The 27,269-nt window shown below is 33.5% G+C and overlaps 1 protein-coding gene across 3 annotated transcripts; it reads right to left on the reverse strand.

The window, feature by feature from the left end:
* Nucleotides 1-1,123: 1,123 nt before the first annotated feature.
* Nucleotides 1,124-15,538, reverse strand: LOC148611234 (uncharacterized). Of its 3 annotated transcripts, none has more exons than XM_088591554.1 (4): nt 15,447-15,538; nt 11,178-11,301; nt 9,276-9,626; nt 1,124-8,443 (listed from the first exon to the last, which is right to left on the reverse strand). In XM_088591554.1, the coding sequence occupies exons 2-4, from the start codon at nt 11,233-11,235 to the stop codon at nt 5,364-5,366; spliced, it is 3,489 nt and encodes a 1,162-aa protein (XP_088447680.1). In that variant the 5' UTR covers nt 11,236-11,301; nt 15,447-15,538; the 3' UTR covers nt 1,124-5,363. The 3 variants fall into 3 exon arrangements, with proteins under 3 accessions (XP_088447680.1, XP_088447683.1, XP_088447681.1); XM_088591557.1 differs by having other exon boundaries at nt 15,443-15,532; XM_088591555.1 differs by lacking the exon at nt 15,447-15,538 and adding an exon at nt 15,283-15,435.
* Nucleotides 15,539-27,269: the final 11,731 nt, after the last annotated feature.

Below are 27,269 nucleotides of genomic sequence, written 5' to 3' on the forward strand. Positions count from 1 at the left end.
TGTATATATATTTCTTAACAAAAAGTTAGTCATTTTATAGCGTTATGTTTGCTCTATTTTATAGGAGAGTTCATTAGTGATGTCATATTCACTAATTTGCATATCATTAGGTTGGCAAATTAACAACTAAATAAACAATTGACAATTTTCAAAACTTTATAACTTTGCTATTATATATCCAATTTTGGTTCTATTTTTGTATAAAATTATGATTAAAATCTTATGTGTATATAGTCTAATTACTGAATATTTATTTAAAAATTCCATGGATAAAAAGAAGTTTATTTGCGATGTTGGGAACCAAAAGAATTTTTCAATTATCTTTAAAAATGAAAAAGTTATGATGATTTAAAATTGATGCCCCATGCCACTCAATGGATTTTTTGCCAACCAAAACCTAATCACAGGTAAGTGATGACATGAAGAACTCTCCAATAAGTCACTGTTCATATCTTTTGACAAAACAATTTGTATAGAGGCAAAAAGGAAACACTATTTTTACACCCTCCATGTTTTGACGTACACCAGCTCAGGGATATGCAATGAAAGACTGGTACCTAATTTCATTCTGTTGAAGTATTGAATTCTAATTTTCTAACTACAAACGAAAGCCTGCCAAAAAACCCAATTATTTTGAGTGGGAAAATACTGACTGAAAAACTTTAATAACACTCCTGCAGAAATGATGCAAATACACAGGAGAAATTCAGGTCATTCTAATTTAGCATACATGAAATAAATGGTTACACATCTCTGTTTCATAAATAGTAATGGTAACCATGTCTCTTGCCAGATGAGTATAACTGATATAACTTTCAAAACCAAATATGAAGTAAACCTGCTTAGTTGTTCCAGAGATGAGTTTTTTTTTAATTGCCACAACATAACATATGCCAGTAGCTCACATGAACCTTTGGATAAGATCAGCTAAAAAGTATAACCTTCTTCCAAATTAAAAAAGGCACTTAATTCAAAGTGTTTTAAGTTGTTTATCAGAAAGACTGACTGAAAGTAATATATCAGATGGGCATTTCAAAAGTTAATGTTGTGCTAACATTTTTTGTTTAAATAAAGTAGAATCTAAAATCATTTTTGTCTCCATTCAATGATACTGAACTACTAATACTTGTGAATGTTTTAATTACTTAATTAGATTTACAATTACATGACAAATTAAAACTTAACATTTTCATCATAAAATATATCTGGTTACAATAATAATTAATGTAGAACTATATCTTATTCATTTATAACATAAATATTCAAAAGAATATGTAAAACAGAACTTTTCTAACAACAACTATTATTTACATAATTACAATTACAATATATAAATTAGATTCCAGAAATAGTGTTGTAACTAAGAATTCAAGAATGTAAATCTTTAATACACAGTTTTGGGCATTTGTAATTACTTTCCCTCAAGAGCCTCTGAACCATATCTTAAAGGTTTTTTTCTCGAAATTAGCATTGCAAATATCAAACTAGTACAGAAAAAGGGAAATAACTCAATATGAGTTAACAGTTAAATTTAAGAAAACAAGGTTGATAGGGTAAAAATATTTACAAATTTCATGTATCACTAACAGACATGCAAATAAAAACAAAAGAAGGTTTAACCATGCTCTTAAAGGGTGTTATAAAGATTATCCATATGATACAGGGTGTAATGAAGGGTGCGGCGTCACAATGTTTGATACATGTCAAACATTTTAGACTTAATCAGATATTCAAAACCGCTGTATTTACTGCTAAATATATGATAAATAGGTATAAATATACATAGTTCTTTAAAAAAGTGTTTAATTAGTCATTTAAGTATAATTATGATAACTGAATATAAAAGTGAATTATCAGTACATTCTATGGTATGTTTATAGGTTTCATAATAAGTGAAAGTTGAATAGCACAAAATATACACTCAGTAATTTGGTTTCAACACCATAACTAACGAGTCTCAGTGAGTTTGTTATGAAGTTGAAATTGTATCACAACACTATAAAGTGCAAGTGTTTGTAAGAATCAGGCAAAATGGAAAAAATCAGGAAAATGCATGTCAAAACCCCCACCGATCTGACAATAAAATATCACTCATCGATGCTTTCTCTATTTGAAAAGACCATTATTTGATCTCTGCATCACTGGCTTAGCACAGAAATTTGTCAATAGACTCTTAGAAAAATGAGATTTTTGATGGAGTTATCTGCCCTTGAAATGTTCACTTTCAGTGCATTTTAATGAAATTGTAACTCAATGGTCAAGCATGATATGGAAAATATTGTCAGTTTTCCTTGATTCAGATGGTGCAAATAGTAAAATTACACTATCAAAATGATGGGTTTTTTTCACACCATGTTTCACCTACAGCCTGATTCTTACAAGGACTGATACTTAATATCTTTCCAATGTATCCTACAATGTGTGGACAGATTGATCAAATGAAATGAAGAAAATTAGTGTTCAAGTTCCTGTATTTCTCTGCTTGATCTTATGATGCTGGAGAAGATTACAGAAGACAGATGACATGTACTTATCAAAAGATGTCAATGATAATTAAATATACAAAATTTTTATGGAGTCAAAAATCAGAGGAACTGTGTCTTAAGAAATGACGTGTGAATGTTTAGATATCTCCAATCTAACACATGTACATGAAGTTAAAAAATAACAAAATCACTTTTGATTAAACCCAATAATCCACATGGCTATAAATGTACATTCATCTAAGATTTGCTGCTTAGGATATATTTTTTGGTCATGGTACTTGAAATGGTATTTTATATTTCAGTAAATGTTCACCTAAACAGTCATGCAAAAAAGAAAAAACAAAAAAAAACCGAATTGAGTGATTGTTTGAAAATAGTCACACGTATGTTGATGGAATGGAGTATGATTTTTTTATATGAAACCTTCTAGTAAAAATATTTGAGGTAAAGTGGTGGCAATATCAGAGTTTCTTTAAAAGTCATTGATTTATTTCCTGTCACTAAAAGACAGATTATATGAAATCATTAGTAAAGCATTCTTAACAACATATAAAGAAACACCACTATTGGACAGCTACTTAATGATTATATAAAACACAGTTCCTGTTTTTAAAAATGAAAAGATGTTTGTTTTGTGTGATGCTCTCAATACAAAATTAATGTCACATATCTGGCAAAAAATACATATAAGAAAACTTAATTAAAATACATCAGTAAATCCCACAAACTGATATACACAAAAGCCATTAATTTTACTGATAAAAAGCATTAAAATATGTATATAATGAAATAAAAGTTTGATTTTAAGCAAATAAATTATTTTATGAGATGGAGTTATCAAACTAACCCAACAATAATGAAAAGCAAAACCTTCATTTACAAATTTAACATTTTGAAGACAATGCATTTCTTTCATATTAAAAATCAAAATTAAAAGACTTTTAATACACTGATATTATACAACCTATGTTTTTCAAACAGATGAATAAGTCTAAAAATATGCCAAAATCAACTTTACATGTATATACTGGGGATAATTATTGAAAGTTTAAAAAAGTAAGAATCCTTTTAAGAGATTTACTAAAATAAACAAAAAGAATAATTATGATAATAATAAATGCAAAAAATTATGACTATTATACAAAAATATTTTAAAAAAAAACTGAAAAATAAATGTACAAATAATAAGCTCTCATTAGATTGAATATATATAGATTCACCTTCAGTCATGAGTGGTTTGTATAATTTCTTAACTCCAGATGGTAAAAATAAAATTTTCAACATGCAAGCATAGCAAGCATTTTAAAATCTTACTTTAATCATAGAGAGTGGAGAAATTATTTAAATAAAGAATATGCTACAGGAGAATCAGTTTCTACCATGAAATCTGCAGAAAGCTTGGAAAATGTGAAATGGCTGTAAAACTCTTGCAGAAATTTAAACCCTGTCTAATGGTTAAAAAGTCATATGCATTTTAACCACTGGCTATGAACTGGAACAAATTCCATTCTTTTCATTGCAAATTATAATATAATTGAATGCATTTTAAAAGCTGTACAAGTCAACAATTAAAATTCACATAAACTCATTTCTACAATTTGCAATTTTATATATTCTACCTAAAGCAAAGTTCTAGTATTCTGCCAACAGTTTCACAATAAAAAGCCTCACAGAGTGCAGCATGATATAACCACAGTGGTCATACCCTGAACAGTTGGGGCAAGTGTGGACACATTATTAGTTTTTGACACACTTAAGCTTAGGACTTACAATTCATTATGGACACGGTATAGCACAAAACTTTAAATTCAATTTCAGACCAAAAAACTGAAAAGTAATTTTTTTTGTGGTGTGGCCTCTTTGTCCCATTATGAGTCAAAAACCTAACAAAAATCTGAAATTTGGTTGAAATATGCAGGCAGGGATTTTAATAAGGAATCCAAGAATTTTTCTTTTTCAAATTCAGACTGAAAATAAAAAGTAGATTTTTTGGGGTGTGGCCCCTTTGACCCGTTATTACTCAAAAACCATATGAGGTATCTCAAATCTGATTGAAAATCAAGTGTCTAAAGATGGCAGACATCCGCAATTTTGGGGTCATAAAAGTCATAAGTGTAAAATTGAATGTAAGTTCCAATGTCACAATGCTATACTCTACTGTGATGTCATTTACTCAAGACCTATGACTTGTTGTGAAATTGATACCCCTTAATGTTGACTTGAGCAAAATTATGATTATCCCTTATAAATCTGGAAGAATTTCAAATTCTGTAGATTAGTATTTTCTGAACCATATGCAGGAATGTAAGTAGTATTTTAAGTAGCAAGTAGACTGATGGAAATTTTGCAAGAGTTCAATTATTTTTTGAAAAGACAGAATAGTCATCAAAAGATGAGCAAGTAGCCACCCAATTTTGCTGGTTGATGGCTTCTATTGACATCCCTGATATTGTGTGTAATCTTTGGACTATAAAGCATTGGTAAATGCCATGAGAAAGCCCTACATATATACAATGACCCTTTGTATTTTAACATTTAATGTATAGTATATACATGTGTACCTATACTTTTGACAACTTCAAAAACTTAATTAAAATTGAACATACATGTTCATGTGTATGCACATCTATACTTAAAAAATATTTAAAAACTTTTTTGTGACAACTATGTGCAAACAATTCAAGCTCAGGTACCACAAAACTTGAAAAATTACTTATGTTTGAGAATATTCTTAACTGTTTGTAATGGAATTCTAAGAGTTTTTTAGAAGTTACCATTGAAGTTGAGAATACTCTCAAACTTTTAAAAAAATTTAAAACTTTTACAGCTCCCATACCAAGTTATGATACATAAAAGTGGATTTAATGACTAACAGCATTAAGTATCTTCAGGCTCAACTTTTACTTGTACAAGAAACATATCATCATCATTTTTGCGATTTTTCATGCCGAGGAATTCACTATCAGATTCAACTTCATCAAAGTAGCTGAATTCAGTAGATGGGAAGTCTTCTGAGTTATTTTCTGCAGGTTTAGGTGTACTTGATTTCCCATTGTATCGCATATCATCACAGCCAGAATGATCAAACTCCAGGAGATGCTGTTCTAAATTTGACTCGGTGGGAAATCTGGCACTACACAAATGACAAGCAAAAGAGGCAAGATCAGAATGCTTGACAGCCATGTGTCTTGACAGACTGCTGCCATCACCAAATGAACGGGTACAATGTTCACATTTATGAGGTTTGTCACCAGTATGAGTTCTTACATGACGTAAAAAGTTATAGTTTTTTGTGAATTTTTTTCCACAGACGTCACATTCCAGTAAATTTTTCCCAGTATGCAGCCTGAAATGTGTGACAAGTGTTCCCTTCTCACTGAAAGACTTATCACATTCACTGCATTGATATGGTTTCTTCAGTGTCTTATCTTGCTTCTCCTCCTTAGTATGAGTTTGCATATGCTGCTTTAATATTTTTAATGTTGGGAATGGTTCAGAACAAACATAGCAAAGATGTGGCCCCTCTGCCTTATTTTGTAGTGAGTACACATTCAAAGAGCTCTCATCACAAATATTACTACTGCTGTCAAGGCTACTGTCAAAGCTCTCAAGATGTGCTTGGTCCTCAAGGCTTGTGTTACCAATGTCTACCATAGATGCTGATGATTTCTTATCATGTGACCTTCTGTGCTGTAGGAAGCCATTTTTACAAGATTGCATATGTCTCTTGTAGTTGTAAAGTTTAGGAAAGATTTTCCCACACACCAAGCATTCATGTACATTTTCACCAGTATGTAAGCGGAAATGTTCTGTAAGGGAATATTTGTTACTGAATCCCTTGTTACAGTGAGTGCAAGGATAAGGTTTGGGTTTTTTAATTGGCTGACCATTCTCATCGAAACTCGTTTCAATGAAGTCATTACTCTCATTTACTCCGTTTTTAGTCTCACATGACCTTAAATGCCTAGTATAGTTGTATTTTTTTGTGAAAATCTTGCCACAAATTCCACACTCGTGTAAATTTTCACCAGTGTGGATTTTGAAATGAGTTGTCAAACTACTCTTTAAATGAAAGCTCTTGTTACATTCGGTACAAGGGTATGGTTTTAATTTGATTTTCAACTTCAAACTGTCAAATGTTATTTTCTCCTTCAACCTTTCATTTGTTCTTTTCTGAACTATAGTAGTATGATTTGGAAGGACCTCATTAGTCTCATCTTGGTTAACTGAAGATTCTCCCTTCATGTTATCATATTCTTCAGGCTGAGAGGCACCCAAGGGAAAATTGTCAGTGCTTCCATGTTGGACATTGTTCAGATCAAACTGATCTCCAGCTACAAACTGTCTACCCATGTAATTTTGATTTAAACTTGTCAATGTATCAGACAATGTCTTTTCGAAATGGTCCATGTCAATATTTTGCAAGTGATGTTGATTGCTCATTTGGCCGTCCATATTTGGTAGTTTATCAAAATCACCAAATCCAGCCATTGGACAGTCATGCTGCTTTAGACTCTCCACATCTACAAACATATCACCACAGTTTTTACAAATTTCAAGTTGATCGTCTCCTATATCAGTGGCATTTTCTATTTCCGCAATTGAACTTTTTTCTCCTTTCATTTTATCAATTTTGTGAACCTTTAGGTGGCACTTCAAATGTGCAACAGTGAAAAAATTCTTTCCACAGGTGCTACATGACAGCTTCTTATTGCCTGTTCTATTATGTGATTTGTTGTGACAATACCAGTTGCTATAGTTACTGAAACGTTTGTCACAAATGTTACATTTGTATGGTTTTTCCACCATATGCTTTGTCATATGTTTCCTTAAATTGTGCTGAGAATGAAACTTTTTACCGCAAGTAGTGCAATCATATAAATTTTCATCTGTATGCATTCTGAGATGGTTTCTGTAATTTCTACGATAGCCAAATTCTCTATTACAAACTCCACATTTGAATTCTTTTGAAGTTTCACCAGTATTACCATGTGGCCTTCCAGCATATGTTTTGACATGGCGACGGAAACTGCTGGGATCATTAAACTGTTTGCCACATTCTTGGCATTGATGAGGCTTTTCACCAGTATGTGTCCTAATATGGACTTTCAAGTGCTGTCCTTTAATGAATGCTTTACCACAAAATTCGCATACATGTGTTCTCTCGTATGTCTTTTTGGGGCGCATCTTTTTTATCTCTTCCGGTGTTAACCCATTGATTGCTGCCTCTAGAATGGCAGCCTCTTCATCATGAATTTTGATGTGACGACGCATGCTGCTTTTATCATTAAATCCCCTACCACATCTTTCACATGTGTAAGGTTTTTCACCACTGTGTATTAGGAGATGGCCTTTGAGATGATGCCTAAACCCAAAACCTTTACCACAAGTTGGACATTTGTATGGTTTTTCACCTGTGTGTGTTCTCATGTGTCCGATCATCTCAGCTTTACGGTTCCATATTTTTCCACAAAGCTCACATGGATATGTCTTAGGACCAGTATGGATTTTCATGTGCCTCCTCAAGTCCAGTTTTTTAGCGAAGCTTTCACTACAGGTGGTACAAGTATGTACATTCTCCTCTCTATGTGTTCTAAGATGGCTTCTTAGAGTCTTTTTGTTTGTGAACTGCTCACCACAAACAGAGCAGATATGAGTTGTATCTTTAGTATTATGTATTTTATTATGGGCTACAAGGTCCTTTTTCAGAGTAAACCTGGCATCACAAGTTGTGCATGTGTAACTAGGGTACACTTCAATGCCAGTATCAACTTCCTGTTTTACAATCTTTTTTGGTACAGCTCCTTTTCTTTTCCTCCTATTCTGGTTTTGAGGTGGTTGTGCCTGTTCAATCAGATCTTTATCAATGTTACAGATATACATAACAGGTCCATCTTGTTCTGTTTCTGAGTTGTCTCTATTTATGTCCATTTCTTGACTTTCAGATTTTTGCATATCTGTTTCAGAACAAAAATAATTAATTATACAATAAATGCACTATCATTTTTAACATTTTAACCCTTCTCTAATTTTGTTGTAGGCAAATAGATCTTGGGGTACACAGATGAGGTTTTGAAATAAAATCTGTAATTGATGAAAAGAACCATTAGACTAAAAGGAATAAATTTATTTTATTTGCCTTCTTTGTCATAGAATGCTTGTTCTTTGTTTAACAAAGTATTTGAGTACACCACAAAAATTTTAATTTCTTGGTGCTGAATAAATACCCTAGTCTACATTGAAAAATGTGCATGTACTTAAATAAAATTCTTTAGGTCTAGCCCAAACTTAACTATGTTTTATTGAAGGGATCAGGTGAGGAAATCTCTATTTCACCAGTAAAAAGGAAAGCTAAGAATTTTACAATGTAAACATAATTCTGATCTATCTGTAATAAGTAACCTCTTTCCTTTTATAACATGTTGCCTGAACAATGTGGAGAAAGTGCATACTTGAGTTGATTGGATTGATTGTCTATTTTTTAGCTGTAGGCATTCATTTATGAATACCTGTATATGGTACTAAGTTTATAGTGTTAGTGCAGGAACCAGGCCTTAAATGATTTTCTCAGTCTTTATCCATTACTCTGCAATTATTACATGATTGATTGATTGTTGGGGTTTAACGCCTGAGCAGCAATATTTCAGCTATATTCAGGTAATGCAGTTATTACAAATGCCAATCCTAACTCAATAGAGCATTAATTAGGAATTCTAAATGCATTTGAGATAATTCTAGATTTTCTTCTAACTTACTCTGCTAAATCTCTATCAAAGGTTTATACTGTACCTTCTCCAAGGTCCTCAGTTGTCCACTGTTTAATTTCTTCCTTAACATTAAGGACTCCAGGATCGTCATCACTGTACTTGGCCACCAGTGGATCTCGAGATGTTTCATTCATTTCCATATCACTCTCATCCATTGTATTGGGTGTAGAAGCATCAGAACATACTGTCTCTGTACCATTTTGATAGTTAACAATTTCAACACCATCTTTAAATAGTGTTATCTCTGATTTGATTTCTGGAGTTGGTTCAATCTTGGAACTGCTATTTTTAACCTCTGAATTTTCATTGATGTTTCCTAAAACCTGTTTGTATCTTCTTGTTTCCTCTGATTCTTTCTCAACGTCATAGTTGTCTATTGGAATATAAGACTCAAAGCATTAACATCATAAAAACATCGAACAAAATATATTTTTATGTTCAGTGTTGGAAGTCAATAAAAAACATACATTTGAAACTATCCTAACAATCACCTACACTGAATGCTACTTTCTTTCTAACCTGATTGTTTTCCCTACATAGTTTAACTCTATTCAGCAGTCATCTCTCTAATGCAGACAGCAGTCAAACCTTTAAATGTATATAGAAAAAACCCAAACACAAACACTAAAATATAACAAAAAGTTTTACAATGGGAATATATACTGGTAATAAAGATTCTGTGAAAGTTTCATTCAATTCCATTCAGTGGCATAGAAGGGGTAAGGGATGAGATGGGTCCCCCATGTCCCAATATTCACAAATGACAAAGTCAGTGTTTTCTTATGTAAAACCTCCAAATTGGATCAAAATCTAACATAGGAGGTGCACAATAGGAACATACATGTAATAAAGATTCTGTAAAAGTTTCATTCAATTCCATTCAGTGGTGTAGGAGGAGTAACAGAAAAGAGATGCTTCCCCCCTTGTGTAACGAAAGTAGGTGGACACCTCCATCACTATATACCTCCACTTGCAGGAATTTAAAATTCATGAGTAAAATCATCAACAGATGTGAAAATCTACTAGTTGACAGGTAATAAAAAATAAGATAAAATTTCTTTGAGAAAAGATGTCATAGTCAGGTCAGAAAATATTTACTCTTGACAAATTGCACAACGTCATACCTGTAACTTTCTTTTGTTGAACAATATACATCACTATGAAAGAAAACAAAAAAGATCCACGGATAAAATTTGTGTTAGCCAACTTTTCATTATGAACTTAGTAGATCTGAGAATTTTACTAAATCTCTTTTGAAAGGTCACCTCTTTTAAAAGGTCAATTTTAACATTTCCCAAAGGTGACAGGTTAATAACAGATGTTGCATGGTACATTCTTTGTAAAAAAAACATACCCAAAACTCTTTGCTTCTTAAGTTTTCTGAATGTTCATTTTTCTTCTTAAGAATTGTTTTCATTTTCTTAATTAAAATTGTTAAAATGATTTTTAATCTTTAATTAGCATCATTTTGATTTTGATCATTTCAGTACAAATTTATATAAAACTCTGACACTGCCCATGGTTAACAGATAGAGGTGATTCACGGTGCAGAAAAAACATCCCAACAAACAGTGCTTTTTTAACTGTGCCAATTTCATGTACAATCTAAGTACTTTTTAGCTAACAAAGTGAATAAAAAACTAAGACTTGTTATGTGGTGTGTAACTGTTCCTAAGTAAGAAATAAAAGTGAATTTTGTGGGTTTCTGACACCCATAAATCACTTCTTGTCAAACTGTTATATTTATATTCTATTTAACACTGTATAGTGCCTAATTTGTAACTGCATGTAGCTATAATTTCAGGTGGTAGTCTGTCTTTCACCTTTTTAGAACTAATGGTGAAATTCTGAATATACAAGTGAGCTTCAGGAAATCTCACAAATCATTAAGTTACATGTTGTAATTAATCTAATTGACAAGCACCTCTTGTATTAGGACAGGCCTGGTCATTACTGATTACATGCATCTCCATGGTATCCATGCCTTTTTATCAGTCAATCAACAGAATCATGGGTTGAAATGAATTTCTCTGTCTTTATCCATCATTCTGAAGAAAAAGAAACTCATCTTACAATTTATGTAACAATTGTGATTGTAGTATTGTTGCTAATACACTATTGATTATTGCAGGAAAGGTCCCTCCTTTTTTTTTTTATAAATTACTTCTATACCGATGTGCAAAATTTCCCCTACTTTTTCCTATCCTAGTTCTGTTGGGCTGCTAGAATAAAATTGAAAAGAAAAATGCTTACTTTCTGTCCTAAGTGTGTACAATAGTAACATTTGCCTACAGAACTCTGCTTTTATCTTACTAGGTACATATGCTTTATTCAAAGTAAAATTAATCAGAAGCTATTTGGAAATAGCAAGTACACAAATGTACTTTAAATGGACAGAATTAAAGTGTAAGTCAATGATTTTTACATATTAGGTTCTATTGATTCATTAATACACCAATAGCAGTAATTTTTTTTTAACTCTTCAACAAGCCATGATGGTAAAATTGGCAATTTTCAGTTCCATTTAATCCTTTGAATTTTATGTTTTTTTTTCTTATTAACCAGAAGTAATATCTAAAGCCCAGTAAATGAGTTCTACAATACATTATTATAAAACTATAGGCTCTAGAGAGCCTGAATTGCTCACCTGGTTAAAAATAGTCTTTATAGCTTTCTAAAGCTGGACTCATGACCTTACCATACTATTGTCACAAGAATCATTTAATTAATACAGAGCATCTTAGATATCCATCCAGTTTTCATATTATAAGATAAATCTCTATTTGTCATTTTTTTTCCTTCAAGGAAAATAACTCCAACATTGAGCAACTGATCTTTATGAAAATCCTAACAAACATTCATGCAATGTTTGGTTACAATCCATCCTACAAGTTGTCTAAGAGGAGATTTAAAAAAAATCATTTCAGGACCCATAACTCATTCATTTGTCAACAGATCTTTCTGAAAATTTTGGCATTCACATACATGTACGTAATTTTATCATGCTGATTAATTTTAGTCCCAGCCAGATTTAAGCTAAACCCAACAGGTTTTGAGTTATTTGCATAATTCTTCAATTTGAACCCCTATGGTCTATTTTTAGAAATGGTGGCCATGTTTTTCATACGATCAAAAATCCATGCACATAGATTGCTAACATACTCAACATAATATTCATGCAAAAGTTTGTAACCCATCCAGTAATTTCCGAGGAGAATATTTTCAAAGTTGGAAATGTAAAATTCGGGGAAAAAACCATTTCACAGGACCCATAACTCATTCATTCGTCGACAGATCTTTTTGAAAATTTCGGCATAGGTCCATCCCATCATGCTGAACACTTTTCACCCTACCAGATTTTAGCTAAACCAAACTGTTATTGAGTTAATTGCATAATTCTGAAATTTGTTTGTGGACGACAACGACGACGGACACATAGTGATGGCAATAGTTCACATGGCCTTTCGGCTAGGTGAGCTAAAAAATGCTTGGTAATTACATTGTAGGGAGGCTTATAAATATTAAAAAAACTCAGTAAAATTATCATTATACTGTAAGTTTAACAGGTTAAAGTATCATTTCATATATTGAATTGATGTATCAAACTACTATTTCAGTTCTTAATAACATAAATCTTTGTTTCAAAATATTTTCTACAAACACCAAGAGACTTACATATCCATGTTACAAATAGGTATAGTTTACTTAAAATTTTTCTAAAATGTATGCATTTTAATGTTTTGCGGAAAACTCCGTTTTATCCAGAAACATTCCCTTTGTCACTGCTGAAAATATACACAGCACTCAAATAAAAGATGGTCTGGGTTATGGCATAGGGGCTTCCTCCCATTATCAAATATGTAGCCCAACTAGTATAAAAACACAAAAAAGGGTGATCCCAATTTTTGGTGTGCATGGCTTCAACTAAATTTTTTTTCAAATAAATTCCAACACATTGCTATTCATATTACTATGGCACTTATCATGTTGTTTGAAACAACACTAAGAACACTAACTTTCCCATGCTTTTTTTTCATGTTTATACAGTGTGTATACTTGTCGGGCTGCATATTTAATAGTGGAAGCAAGCTCCCATGGTTACCGTTGGTTACTGAATTTATTTGTGGGTAATCAGATATATAGTCATTAACAGTAAAATAACTTTACTCTTCAAGATTGTAAAAAAATTACAATAATGAATGTAAAATGATTTTTTGTAAAAATTAAGCATTTTAGCAGGAATAGAAAAGTACATGTATATATAGCAAGTCTATTGGCATTTGTAATGCATACTCAAATTTTGAAATAAATTAGAACTTAAGACTCTTTAAAAGATTTTTTTTTTAATTTTAAATTAAAAGAAGATATATTGTACATTTGTTGGTGCAACAGATTGAATTAACTTTCAGAATTATACATGTACATGTAGTATACCAAAGTTAGCTGAAAGTGTAAAAATTGTGTCAACTTTCTACACCTCCCAGATTTTTAAGTGTCATGATGTCTGGAAAAATTCAAAAGAGAATTGCATTGGAACATGTCATTCCAAAGCAAGGCAGGAATCTCTTTACTATTCTGGGAGAAAAATAAAAAGTGTCTCTGTTCCATGAAAAATGGCTTAAAGTCCAAAATTTGTAAATTCTCCATGTTGTTACTGTGTATAATGTTCATATGCCATAGGTGTTACATTGTACAATGTACATACATGTATGTCATCTAGGTGTTAACTATTCTGATTTCTGAACTGCCTCTCAATATTTCATAAAAAAATTCCTGTTCTCTGTCTTTTAGCAGTATTTTGACCAGTGTTGTCTCTCAACAAAATGGTGCCAGTTGAGAAAAAAAATTGTCAAAATCTTTGAAATCTATCGTATACTAGGTTACAAGCAAGTAATTTTATCTGTCGTTTGTAGCAATGGTTTAAGACATGATACAGAATTAATGTTCTTCACTCCAGCTTACAATATAATTGGTGTTTCATCGTTATGAAACGTGCAAAGTTGTTGTGCAGTGTCTTGGGTAAATTTATCTTAATACTGAAAATTCGATAGAAAACACAAACATTTAAATTGATCTTCTTGTATCGGAATGAAACAGTAAGTTTTCCATTTCAGCCAAACATTGCTTCAGCTTGAGACAAGTTTGTACTGACAGCTTCTGTAAGTGTCAACAAAGTTTCAAACTCGATTTGTCACTGAGTAATAAATTTTGAACATGATTATTGATACTCTTGATCAACTTATCAAGATACTTGATATTTGATCCAGAAATCTTTATAATGGATTGAGTAGACCAGGGAAAAAACAGAAACAAAATGGAAATACTGAAAGAATTGTCTCTGCCTTAACGCAGTGCTGTTAAAAAGGCAAAATCAATAGATCATACACAATGCTTTGCTCGTTCATATATAAATTTTGCTGTAATAAATTCGGCAAGGGTTATATACATAGAATTTCAATTACATGTTTATATAATACAGTCAATCATTCAGTCAGCTTTCATTTTGTTCAAAATACTAAGTTACTTACACACACATGTATGTAGTTCAAAGAAAAGGTAGAATCATATAACACATATTTTGCATAACTTTAAAAAAAGCATAAAAATGATGCATGCACACATTCACTTCTACCTGTCCACTCCTCACTTCCCACTGATGTATCCCTGAAAAAGAAGTCACTTCTGCCTGTTTTTTTCTCAAGTAATGTAGCTTGAGCCCTGCTTTTTGAATAATTTTATTACAAAAAATAATAAATAATATATGAAAATTGTTGTAACATCAAATCACCCTCTTTTGGAAAATTTAAACAGTGAGATCGGTCTCTATTTAAGTTTAGTTTCCAAAGATTAATATGTATATCATATGCTAGCTGAGCTTCAGTCATGCATTTGCCCTTACTGGCCTTAGTTTGTACCAGATGCAAAATTAGGGAAATAATTAGATTTACAACAGAATATATATATATATCATAAACAATAAAAAATAGTATTAATATACTGGGAATAAAATTAGACAAAATTCAACCTACAAAATAGTGTGCAAAGTCAAGTAGTATTCTTCCTGTTGTCGGGCAACACACAAGGGGAGAGAATTCATAGTTTCTTCAAGTCATTTTCGAGAATATTGATGACAAAACTTTGCAAAATTTGTAAAAATAGATAAAACATAATACAGTTCAATATACGAACTAACTAGAATGTCATGAAACCACAGGAAAATATGTCAAAATGACAATTTCTTTGTGATATCCCGGAGCAAGCATCAACCGGAAGTTCATAATTCAGTGTAAATGTCCGTTCGTTGTCGGACATTCCGGGTTTTATATATAGTTTTTGTTCGTACCTGCATAATGCAACACAGGGGGTGTACATGTATATAAAGTCCCCGTACTACTCGAAATGGTAATTATTTTGGTAAATATAATTTTTTTCATGAAATACAACCCATGGAATGTTATTGTAGTGTAATATGAAGTCACTGCTTAGGAAAGGCAGATTCTCATAATGAAACACACAAACCATTTAACTTTCTTGAGGGACGATTGAGCCTTCAGAATTTTTGTTATTAGATTTTGTATACTTTTCCAATTTACGAATAAAAAACTGATCATGGCCAAAGAATTTTATAAAATTATTAAACAGTATACTTAACAAACATTCTTTCATATCTTAAAAGACTTAATTGACACCCCCCCGCAAAAATAATATGCTCGGTGTATTAGAATCGCATAATGATATTTCTTAATTGAATTCAAGGGGTGGATCTAGACACTTTGAAAAAAAACAACAAACGTGCAAGTCGGGCTTCCTAAGATAAAGGGGATGGAAGGACATTGTTTGCATTTTTTTGGTCAACTTTACATATAAAAATGACAATTTTTCCAATAAAATGCACACCATCTGGATCCACCACTGAATTAATTTTCATAAATAGGCTCATGACGAACCAGAAATATTTTGTCAATGCAGACATGGAGTATTACAAGGTCTAAAGTGCGGGCGTTACAAAAAATATGTTAAACACATTTTATGCTTGCACACACACACACCAGAAAAATTTTGTCAATGCAGACATGGAGTATTACAAGGTCTAAAGTGCGGGCGTTACAAAAAATCTGTTAAACACTTTTTATGCTTGCACACACACACACACACACACACACACACACACACACACACACACACACACGTTATTTTCATAAATTTTCAAATTCAAATCACTGGGTCCGCCTCTGGTTGAAAATGGTTATAGTAATAATCATGCTATCTTTGTTAGGCTAGTAGACAGATAATTTTTCTATGCATAATTTTGGAAGAGGGGTGCTATATGGATTTTTTTTCAGGTATCTACATAATTGATTCAGGTGTGTGGTGACTGGAAAAGTGAAGCTTTAAAAAGATATCTGAAAATGAATTTAGATAACAAAATTTCGGTGGCAAAAAAATGAATAAACATATTATGATGCAGTTAAGTTAATTATTTTTAGTTTTCAGGGGTATTTACTGAAAAAGAGCTATTTTATTGTCAGCTTCTATACCTGAATATGTCAGTGGGGTGCATGGTTGTTCGGTTAACGCCTTTTCCGTGTGCTACTATTGACAGGCTTGTTGATTTAGTTTCTTCAGGGAGAATAGTATTATATTCTTTAGATTTTGTTATTATTCATGTCGGCATCAATAATTACAGGATACTTAATTGGAAAGAGTGAATAACCGAAATATTATCACGAGTACCGAAGGACGCCTAGATTTAACGAGTGTGTAGAATTTGTTCCGCGCACGAGTTAAAAACTCAAGCGTTCCTGGCACACTGCCACAAGCGATAATATTTTGATTATTCATGATAACAAATTGATTATATATTTATTATATAGATTTTCTTCATAATGTATCGATGTTTTCAATATGAATTTTAAATTCTGTGACTGGCAGATTGATATCAAAGTTGTGAAATTTCGGTGGGAGAAAGCGCGAGAGTGAAATTACCGAATTTATTTCACAGTGTAAATTATCGAAATTTATTACACTGGGATCATTCGATTAAACACTGCTATCTATATAGGCTAAAAACCACTAATTCCACTTTCCATAGGCTTCTATGCTAATTTCACAATATTCAATGGCTTCTCTGGACTTTACCTTAACTTTAACCTGCAGAGGACTATATATCAGCATGATTCTACATATGTCAGCTCACAATCCTCAGAATGGCATGTGGGGTTAGCAGACTTGCAGTGCAGTACTTGTCACCGGAAGTGAAGGGTCTATAAATAGCATGGGAAATCCCAGTGTTTTCACAAGATAGGGGTATATTTAAAATCATTATGGAGATTAGGCTTCACATCACAAGAAGCAAAATGCACCTATAAAATGTACAGAAATGTTTTTCCTTTCAGAAACTGTTTAAATTTTTTAAATAAGATGAGAACTTTTTTCACAGCACTATGAGGAACAGGGGTAATTTCTGCGTAGGACTATTTTTGCCTACGTTCCAAATGCTCATTGGTTGAATTGGTGGTCTGTAACCTAAATAATAACATATCTTCTTCTCAGTCACAAAACACTGTTATTTCATATCATGGTAGTAGTATGCATGTGGGAAACGTTCATCATTTTTCAGGAGGTGCACCCCCATGCGCACGCGCGTGACGCCACATCTGGTGGCCGTGGACCGGAAGTGACCAGTAGAGGGAGGGGGCCGGAAGTGAACCTTGGGTATGACCGGAAGTGGTCTTATATGGGGGACCAATAAAGGGAACATAGGAACCCACTAATTTAGGTAGGGAGGGGGTTGAGAGGGAGGAAACGACCACCATAGGTATCCTCATTAAGTATCCTAATTAGACAGGTAAGTATAAAAAAGGGGATGTATCATGACAAGAGTTATCTTTCTTTGTTTATATTTTTTTTTATTTCTACATTTTCATTAACGTTAATTGTTTTTTAATTGTTTTTTGTAAATTATTTGTAATTTCATTGTCTTTGTGTAATAATGTCAAATTAAATTGGCACTTTGAATGGATTTTAACTTTTGATTTGAATTTCTTTGTGTTCAATTGATTGTGTATATGGTAGACAGTAATTTGATAGGTTTCACTATATTTGTTGTTTTCGTTTTTATATTTTATTTGTAATTGCTTAGGCTAATAAAGATGGTTTCATGGATATTTCAATGGAACTGGTTATCAAATAATTATAGTTTATATTTAATTGACGATTTACGGTTATATGACTTCTTGACCGATGACTATTTCTGTGGTTCTGTTAAATTTTATCTCACTGTATTGAATTCAAAGGGTTTTCCATTTCATGGTTGATTTGACCGCTATCTTTCTTTAAATTCTATTGGATATATTTTGCAGGGCCTTTTTTTCCCTTGTAATATCCAGACATCCAGTGTCATTGTTAGAAATAAAATATGTAACCCTACCCTGTCTCATGATGTTTTGCGCCCAACTTTAAGAGCGATTACATGTAATTTGAATAGATGTCTCACGGATTAGACAGATGTTTTCAACTTCCCATTTTACTGGTGATTTCAATAGATATTGATTTTTAATCGTTTTTTATTCTGCTTTATGAATACATTACAGGTGTAAGGACGTGCTGTGCAATGTTTACCCCTCGGACATTAATTTTTATCGTTGTTTTAATATTTTTGTTTAATTATGTTTTGTATTTTTTGTATTCAGCTTGAAATTTTGACTAACCGCTAATGATTATCCTGACAATTGTAAGATTTACATTTGGAACGTTAATAGCTTTTGAATGGTGTATTACTTTTCATTTCTGATTTTATAGCCGACTATTTCATCACCTATTACAGATCCACTCAACCTTTTCATCGATTTTATCGAATAGGCCTGCAGCAGCGCTAAGCTTGTCGTAAAAGGCGAGTAAATAGTGCTCAGAAATCTAGCCGGGGGCTAGGGCGATTTGCCCACAGAGCTACTGGGTTGTGTGCCCCAGGTGGTGGAATGGGGTACCCCTAGCGTGTCACATGCTGGGGTTGTCAGGTTATAATACGGAAAACCTGACCGCAAACCATAGTGGTGCACCGTGTTGGGAAAGATGCCACGTTCCTCGCACGTTAAAAAAACCTTACTGTGGTATTCTCCCGGAGTAGGAACCATAGGGCTCCGCCACAGGAGGCTAAATTGCCCGACCCTACCCACCTCTCCCTATTTCCACTGGCAATAAAAATTTTTCGACCCCAATTGTCCTTGTGTTCCATCCCATTTTTCATTTCATCATCATTTCATGTTCATTGTATCATCCAATTCATGTTCATCGCCTGAATATTGCTGAAATATTGCTGCTCGGGCGTTAAACAAACATCGATTTTATCCTTGTTATGGGGCTCTATCGGGTAAATTCCTTTTTTTCAAACTTTAAATGTTTACATGTGCACTAGATTTGACTCGTTATGGGGTTCTATAATTGGGTTGACCATTGATTTGTTGATTTTTTTCTCTCCATATTTTCATTCGTAGTTTGTTTCCTACGCCCTTTTTGTTAAAATTTGAGACTTGTGTGCTCATTTAATGTTTTTCTTATGTTATTATAAAGGAGATTGAATTTTTTACTGCTATAGTATTTTCGATATTTGCATGTCGTGCACACCCTTTGAACGTGTTATGAGGCTCTAGTGGGTAAACCGATTTCTTTTTTATACTTTCAATGTTAACATGTCGCGTGTACTATTTATGACCCGTTATGGGGATAAACCATTGAACTACGGAATATATTTTTCTCTCCATATTTTCATTCGTGGTTTGTTTCATTCGTCCCTTTTTTGTTTAAGTATTGTATGATGGGCTTTTTATAAGGAGATTGAACTTTTTATTGCTATAGTATGTTTTCAAGTTCCTTACACTTAAACTTTGACCCGTGTTATGAGGCTCTGATGGTAAATATGTTTGCTATGCTGTCGCTAACGGGGTTAATAGGTGTTATCGGTTTTGAGCTATCCTGTTTTTAAGGAGGTCTTTCTTTATAACATGACACTTATATTTTTATGGTGAGAATATTTCGTGAAGAGATGCGAGATATATTCAGTGATCGAATTCATCATATCGTCTAAAATAAGCAAGTGTTTCCCTATGGGATCCAAGGTGTCACGGTTGGGGAGTCCTTGTACAAAGTCGACATCCTCCATGGTTCCATAAATGGTCTGGTACACATCGTAGCACCACGTTATTCGATGGGGTCTAGGCATCATTATGTGTTTCATGTTTTGTACGAATCGACGTACAAACATCGTTTTTCCACTTTCGGTGGGTCCTGCTATGACACTGGTAAAGGGATGGGCCCAGGGCATGAAATGGTCGTCCAAGTATCCTTTGGGTTCGTCGAAAGCAAGGAGTCGTCTGTCGGATGTATGAAAAAGTTTTCGTCAGTTGTGCCCTTTGGCAAGCTATCTTGAGTTTCATCCTGGATCGATTGGCGTAGCCCTTTCTTTGAAGTGTAAGGATCTTGGCGTAGTCCATTCATCAAAGGATCTTGGTTTTCTTTCCTCTATGAATACTAGTGAAGTCCGGTCATCAAAGTATCAGTCCGATACGTCGGTTTGACTGGGTCTTATCTATGGGTAGAGTCTGTACCTTGTCGTATCTGAATTTTTATGGTGAACTAATCACATATATCTGTTTAAACTATCCATTCTACTCAGAGACTTTGAACAGGTGGAACAGGGGAACATGTTTACGACAGTCTACGTACAACTGTCACTTTTCCGGGTTAAACTCGTTTTTATATGGTTTCTAGAACATTGTTTGTTTGCGTGTGTGTGTTTGTACATGTGTGTGTTTGTATGTACGTGTGTGTTTGTGTATATACGTGTGTGTATGTACGTGTGTCTGTCCGTATGTGTGTTCGTACGCGTGATTGAGGTCAGATACAACCTAACCCTAACCCTATCCCTGACTCTTACCCTAACCTTAATCCTTGTTCTGTATGTTATTCTGTTGTTTTAACACCAACTCTATCCTTAGCAATTTCCTGTCAACTAACTCAATTCGACCTCAACATGCATCTCCTTCTTGAACTGTAACTTAATCGATAAACAATGTCTCACATTTATGGGCCATAGCCCTAACTCTAACCATAGGCCAATACTATGGCTTGACTCCAACCCTTAACATAAACCTAAGCCTAACCCTTTGCTTAATCATACCCATAACCCTAACCCAAACCTAGATCTAACGTTTAACTCTAACTTCCTTGACACGGGACCGTATCTGAAACTAACCCTAACCCTAGTTCTTTGACCAGTACGCTAACTTTCGAACTATTTTCCTAACACTGATCCAAGTCATAACCTTGAACCTAAACAAGTAACGAGAACTGACCCTAACCCCCATAAAAAACTCTAGGTCTGACTTTCATAAAGTTTAAGACCTAACATAGACCTAACTCTAGGCTTAGCCATAATCCTAGACAAATAGTAACATTTGACATTATTAGTTGACACATATAGTTTCAATACAATATTGAATATATTAAAACAAACATCATCATTATTTCAGGAAACGGCTTATATTTCCGCGAAAAAAATGTATCACATTTTCTATTATACATGTAATACAGCTTGAAACGTAATAATGCGACAATAATTATTTTATATAAATGCCATGTGAAAGTCATTGCTTTTTGTCGTGGCATTTCCACGAAAACCTTATTTTACGTAGGATATTTTATGATATGTTGACTTATCCTACATGTATTTGGCATGTTTTTATTGATACTTTTGATAGAGTTGCTTTTTGATTTTGAACTTACAAAAAGCAAGTACTCTTCCGAGTTAGATACAGCTTGTTGTCTTTTGTCTCATTTCTTGAAGTGTTTGTACTCTGTATAGATCTCAAGACTTAATTAAGAAATAATTAATTCCGGGGATAGATTTGTACGTAACATGGGTACGGCATTTATAATCACATTTAACATAAATAATTTTAAATAATCGAATATAAATGCCGTATCCATGTTAAAATGAGTACAAATCTACCGCCTCCACAAATTATTTCTTTTCTAATATGACAAATACGGTAATTTTTGTGACAAAAATTTCCCTACGCGTAGCCAAAATAACGGCTGTTCCGTTTAATCTCCCCAGTATGGAAGTTAGATTAAAATTGTATATTTATGTCATCGTATGTGTTAAATGTGTGTATTCGTGTAATTGATTTCAGTTACATAACCTCTCAGCCGTTAAATCATCGCGTAAACGTTTTTAAATCAGTGTTTTGTCTCGAAGCGACAGCGAAAGAAAAGAAACAGTGCGCAGCTGCTAAAGATGGGGTTGTACCGATGTATACTGTTTGACGATATGAAGACGTCATATTAGAAATCAGAATTTAACAGGTTTATTGTTGTATTTTCCCAACACTGCCCCAGGTAAGGGGGGATTGATCACTCACAAACATGTTTAAACCCGCCACATACTTTACATGCCTTCATTCTAGACCTTTCAAAATTTGGAACCGCGATTGAAATAGCTTTCCGATTCATCAGAAACATTTTTTTTTCGATATTATGCGGAGGTATCATTACTTTTAAAAGGTAGTATTCAAAGTTATCTGCCAAAACAACAATGTATCAAACACCGATTCCCTATCACTTAGATCCATTATTACTTTTTAGCTCACCTGGCCGAAGGCCAAGTGAGCTCATGCCATCACTTGGCGTCCGTCGTCGTCTTCGTCGTCGTGGACAAAATTTAAAAAATCTTCTCTGAAACTACTGGACTGACAGGTTTTAAACATGGCATGATTGTTCCTTAGGATGTTCTGCACAAAACGACCGTTGGTATTTTTGATCCATGAAAAAACATGGCCGCTGTTACTAAAAATAGAACATAGAGGTCAGATTGCTGTTTTTTGCAAATAACTCAAAAACCGTTGCCTTTAGCAAATTTCTGGCAGTGTAATATTGTTCAGCATCATGAGATGGACCTATGCCAAAATTTTTAAAACGATTGGTCAACTGATTTAGGAGTTATAGCCACTGAAACAGTTTTTTCTGTGCATTTTTTGCATGTGCAACTTTGAAAATCTTCTCAAAATCCATTGCACAGAATTCAATGAAAGTTGGCATTTATGTTTCATAGGGTATTTCACACAAAATGACCGTTGGGATTGTTGATTTATGAAAAAACATGGCTGCCGTTACTAAAGATAGAACATAGGGATCAGATGGCAGTTTTTTGCAAATAACTCAAAAACCGTTGCCTTTAGCAAATTTCTGGCATAGGTACTATTGTTCAGCAACATGAGACGGACCTATGCCAAAATTTTCAAAACGATTGGTCAACTGATGTAGGAGTTACGGCCCCTGAAACAGTTTGTTTTTTTTTGCATTTTTCGCATGTGCAACTTTGAAAATCTTTTTCTCAAAATCCACTGCACAGAATTCAATGAAAGTTGGCATATATATTTCTTAGGGTATCCCACACAAAATGACCGTTGGGATCGTTGATTTAAGAAAAAACATGGCCGCCGTTACTAAAAATAGAACATAGGGGTCAGATGGCAGTTTTTTGCAAATAACTCAAAAACCGTTGCCTTTAGCAAATTTCTGGCACAGGATAAAATTGTTCAGCATCATGAGAAGGACCTATGCCGATATTTTTAAGACCATCCATTGACTAATGTAGGAGTTAAGACCCCTGAAACAGTTTTTTGTTGTTTTTTTTTTTACATGTACAACTTTGAAAATCTTCTTCTCTAAAACCATTTAAGATCATTGAATGAAAATAAGCATAATAGTTCTGTTGTGATTTTTAATCCGTGAATAGATATGGCTGCCTATACTAAAAAATGGAACTTAGGGGTCATAAGACAGGTTTTTGAAAAAAATTCAAAAATTGTTGCCTTTAGCAAAATTCTGGTTCAGGTCATGAAAATGCTATGAAAAGCATTTCTTGCATTTGATAATTAAGTTGATTTTAACTTAGCTTGTCTCATTCCTCAAGTTTTTCAAATAAGCAAATAGTTAACCAGGTGAGGGATTCCAGCTCTCTTGAGCCTCTTGTTTTAAAATTTCCTATAAAAGGTGTCTTCTCACAGAAAACTATGTTTCCATCGTAATTATAGCATGACAAGTCTCGAATGTAAAGGTGTACAAGCGAACGCATCGAAATTATTTTGTGATTTTTTTTCTACTTTGGTCAACTGGTTTAAAATTTATATTTTAAGCTCCTCTATTATAAATACCACTTTTGGGATACTCAAGGTTTTTCTTTGCAAAGTTGAACAAGTCATGAGCTAATTGTAAATTTGTTTTTCCCAGAAGCACTTTTTCCTAGTTCTTTTCGGCATGTACTGACATCACCCATAAAATTATGACTCTTGTACCGTGCACTACACCCATCCGTTAATTCGTGCATTACTTTCATATCCGTAGATATATATTCTAAATAATTTGAAATTCAGTTTGGATAAAATACTGTCTATGACTTCACTTCGTTGAAAATATGCTGATTGTATTTCGGTCCTTACGGAACACTGATAATTCTCGGAGTAATCATGAATGCATATAGCGTGGTCGGGTGGAAGATTTTTAAGGAGAGTGCGGTGCATTTTTGTTTGCCAATAAGCCCGGTGTAGGTGAGCAAGGAAGGTTTCAGTTAAAAAATGTCTGAACATTTCACCTTGCTTTGTTGTTTTTTTGTGTAGGCATTAGTTTGTTTCTTGTTTTATTATTTTTCACACGCATTTTAGAATATTCGAACTTTTCCCATTTTATGTTGGGGGCATTTACAGAAATGTTTAATTCCTTATCATGAAAAGATAAGTCTGAAGCTCCACAATCTTTACAGGCTCGATTTAAGCAACAAGCTTTCGGAATACCATTGTTAAACAAAGTTTCGGCACAAACATCATTTAAATGATCGAAGACAGGAAATTTTTCAAAATTTTTAATATCTAAATGGAAGTTTTTTTTTCTAAATGCCATGCCTTTTTTGAAGACTTATCGTGCCTCAAGCTATTGTCGACAGCAACAAGTATTACGATCTTTTCCTCTGACCAATTTTACGTAAAATTGTTTGTTACCTTCGAATAAACGCCGAGAAAGTTTCAAGTTTGTATGTTTTGACTTCAAGTCAAGAAAAACTTCGGTTTGCGTTTTTTCAGTAAATGTACTTGATGAGAAACCTTTTCTTTTTAACCTAATCGGGATCTCTTCAAATCGTTTTTGGTTGGACTTATTCTTGACAAAGATGGAGAAATCCAGAATTTTGGTTGAGTCAGATTTTATATCGGATCGCGTTTTGCTTTTGGTAGATTCGTCGCAAAACTTTCCAGAACGCAAGACAGATGTGCGAATCTTTTGGCCGCATGACAAACGACGAAGTTGTAGGCTTAACTTTTTTCTACTTTGTTTTTCTCCTCTGTTGACATTTTTTCGCCACTAACAGATGCTGACATATTATGCATTGAATTTCGCGCGTCCGAATTTCTTTCCTGTTTTTGGATTGATATAAAAAGTCCTTAATATTATCTAAAACTTCATCTGACAGAGATGTTTTTTTTTCTGCTGATCAAGTATAGTATTACGTTTCATTGTTGGGGAGTTCTTATTGTATTCATTTAATAATATTACTTTTTTACCAGGATGGCAAAGCGTCTTTCAGTTTTTTTCAAAGCCATGTACTTTGCCATTTTATTATGAAAAGCCGGACTTCTTTCTGCAAACTGTTTCACAGCAATTCTTTCACGAAGATTTTGTTGCGCTTTACGCTACCTACGTTTATACTCTCGTTGTGTTTCCTATTTTCCTCACGTTTACGTTGTTCATTTCTCTTATACAAAGCGCCTTTTTAAAACTTTTTTGGGCTGCCTTTCCTAAATCTATTGTATTTCTCAGCATTTTTCATGTAACTTTTTTCTTTTCTGTTCTTTCCTTGTAAGTTTCCTCAACTTTCCGCTCTAATCGGCTAATTCCTCTTGTCTAAAATAAGCGTTTATAGTAATTTTTCCTTACCTGTCTATTTAATTAATCGTTTGTTCATGAGGTACATTTGCCTATGTGTCTTCTGGTAGGAGGAAAACGTTTGAAATGTTCAATTGTGAATATTAGACAAATTTCTAGACATTTGTTTTACTCGAAATTAATATGTTTTAAACTTCTTAAACAAAGTTTCGGCACAAACATCATTTAAATGATCGAAGACAGGAAATTTTTCAAAAGTTTTAATATCTAAATGCAAGTTTTTTTTCTAAATGCCATGCCTTTTTTGAAGACTTATCGTGCCTCAAGCTGTTGTCGACAGCAACAAATATTACGATCTTGACACTCCTGTTTCTGACCCACCTCATCATTATACAGACTTGCTGCCATCATTTTGGATATTGGTTTTCACAGTCTCTTTAAACCAGTTTGTGTGAAAAGTCAAGATGAAGAAAAACGATTATTTCTTCCACCACCGTTTGTCAACAAAGGTATAGATGCAATTAATTTGGCTAACATCCTCCATCACAAAAACGTTACCAACAAAATTCCCCCATATTTCTAAGATAAATCCATACCAATTATTTCATATTCCTATACTTCACCCATTGCATCCAAAATTTTCAAGTATAAAAGGCTATTGCAGAACCTCGAGATTGAGGACTTCAAGGCTAAACCACCTGACTGTTCTTGCAAAACCTCTCCATTCAAATATGGTCCTTCTGGTCACGTCGTTACTGGAGGTTCAACCAATATCAAAAACGAATCTCTGCGTAATATCCTTTCTAAAGGTCCCAAGTACCGTGAACCACGCTCCATAAATTGGAATTATAACTTTAAAGTTCTTATGGATGCCGTCGAGGACTATGCAAGAAAATGGATAAAATGAGAACAAGAAGACATTGATTCTCTGTCAGAGTGGTTAAAGGCCGTGAGGTCTTTAACTTTGAAACGAATAAAAGTTTTAAGTAGGTCAATGAGTGCCAAGGCTACATCAGTTTTCAAAAACCCCGATGTAGCAAAAACATTGTCTACTATACATGACAAATATGTTGTCGTACCAGCA

This window comes from Perna viridis, chromosome 7, assembly GCF_037379345.1.
Source record: "Perna viridis isolate PV_CMFRI_1.1 ecotype Kerala chromosome 7, ASM3737934v1, whole genome shotgun sequence".
In the NCBI taxonomy this organism is placed as follows: Eukaryota; Metazoa; Mollusca; class Bivalvia; order Mytilida; family Mytilidae; genus Perna; species Perna viridis.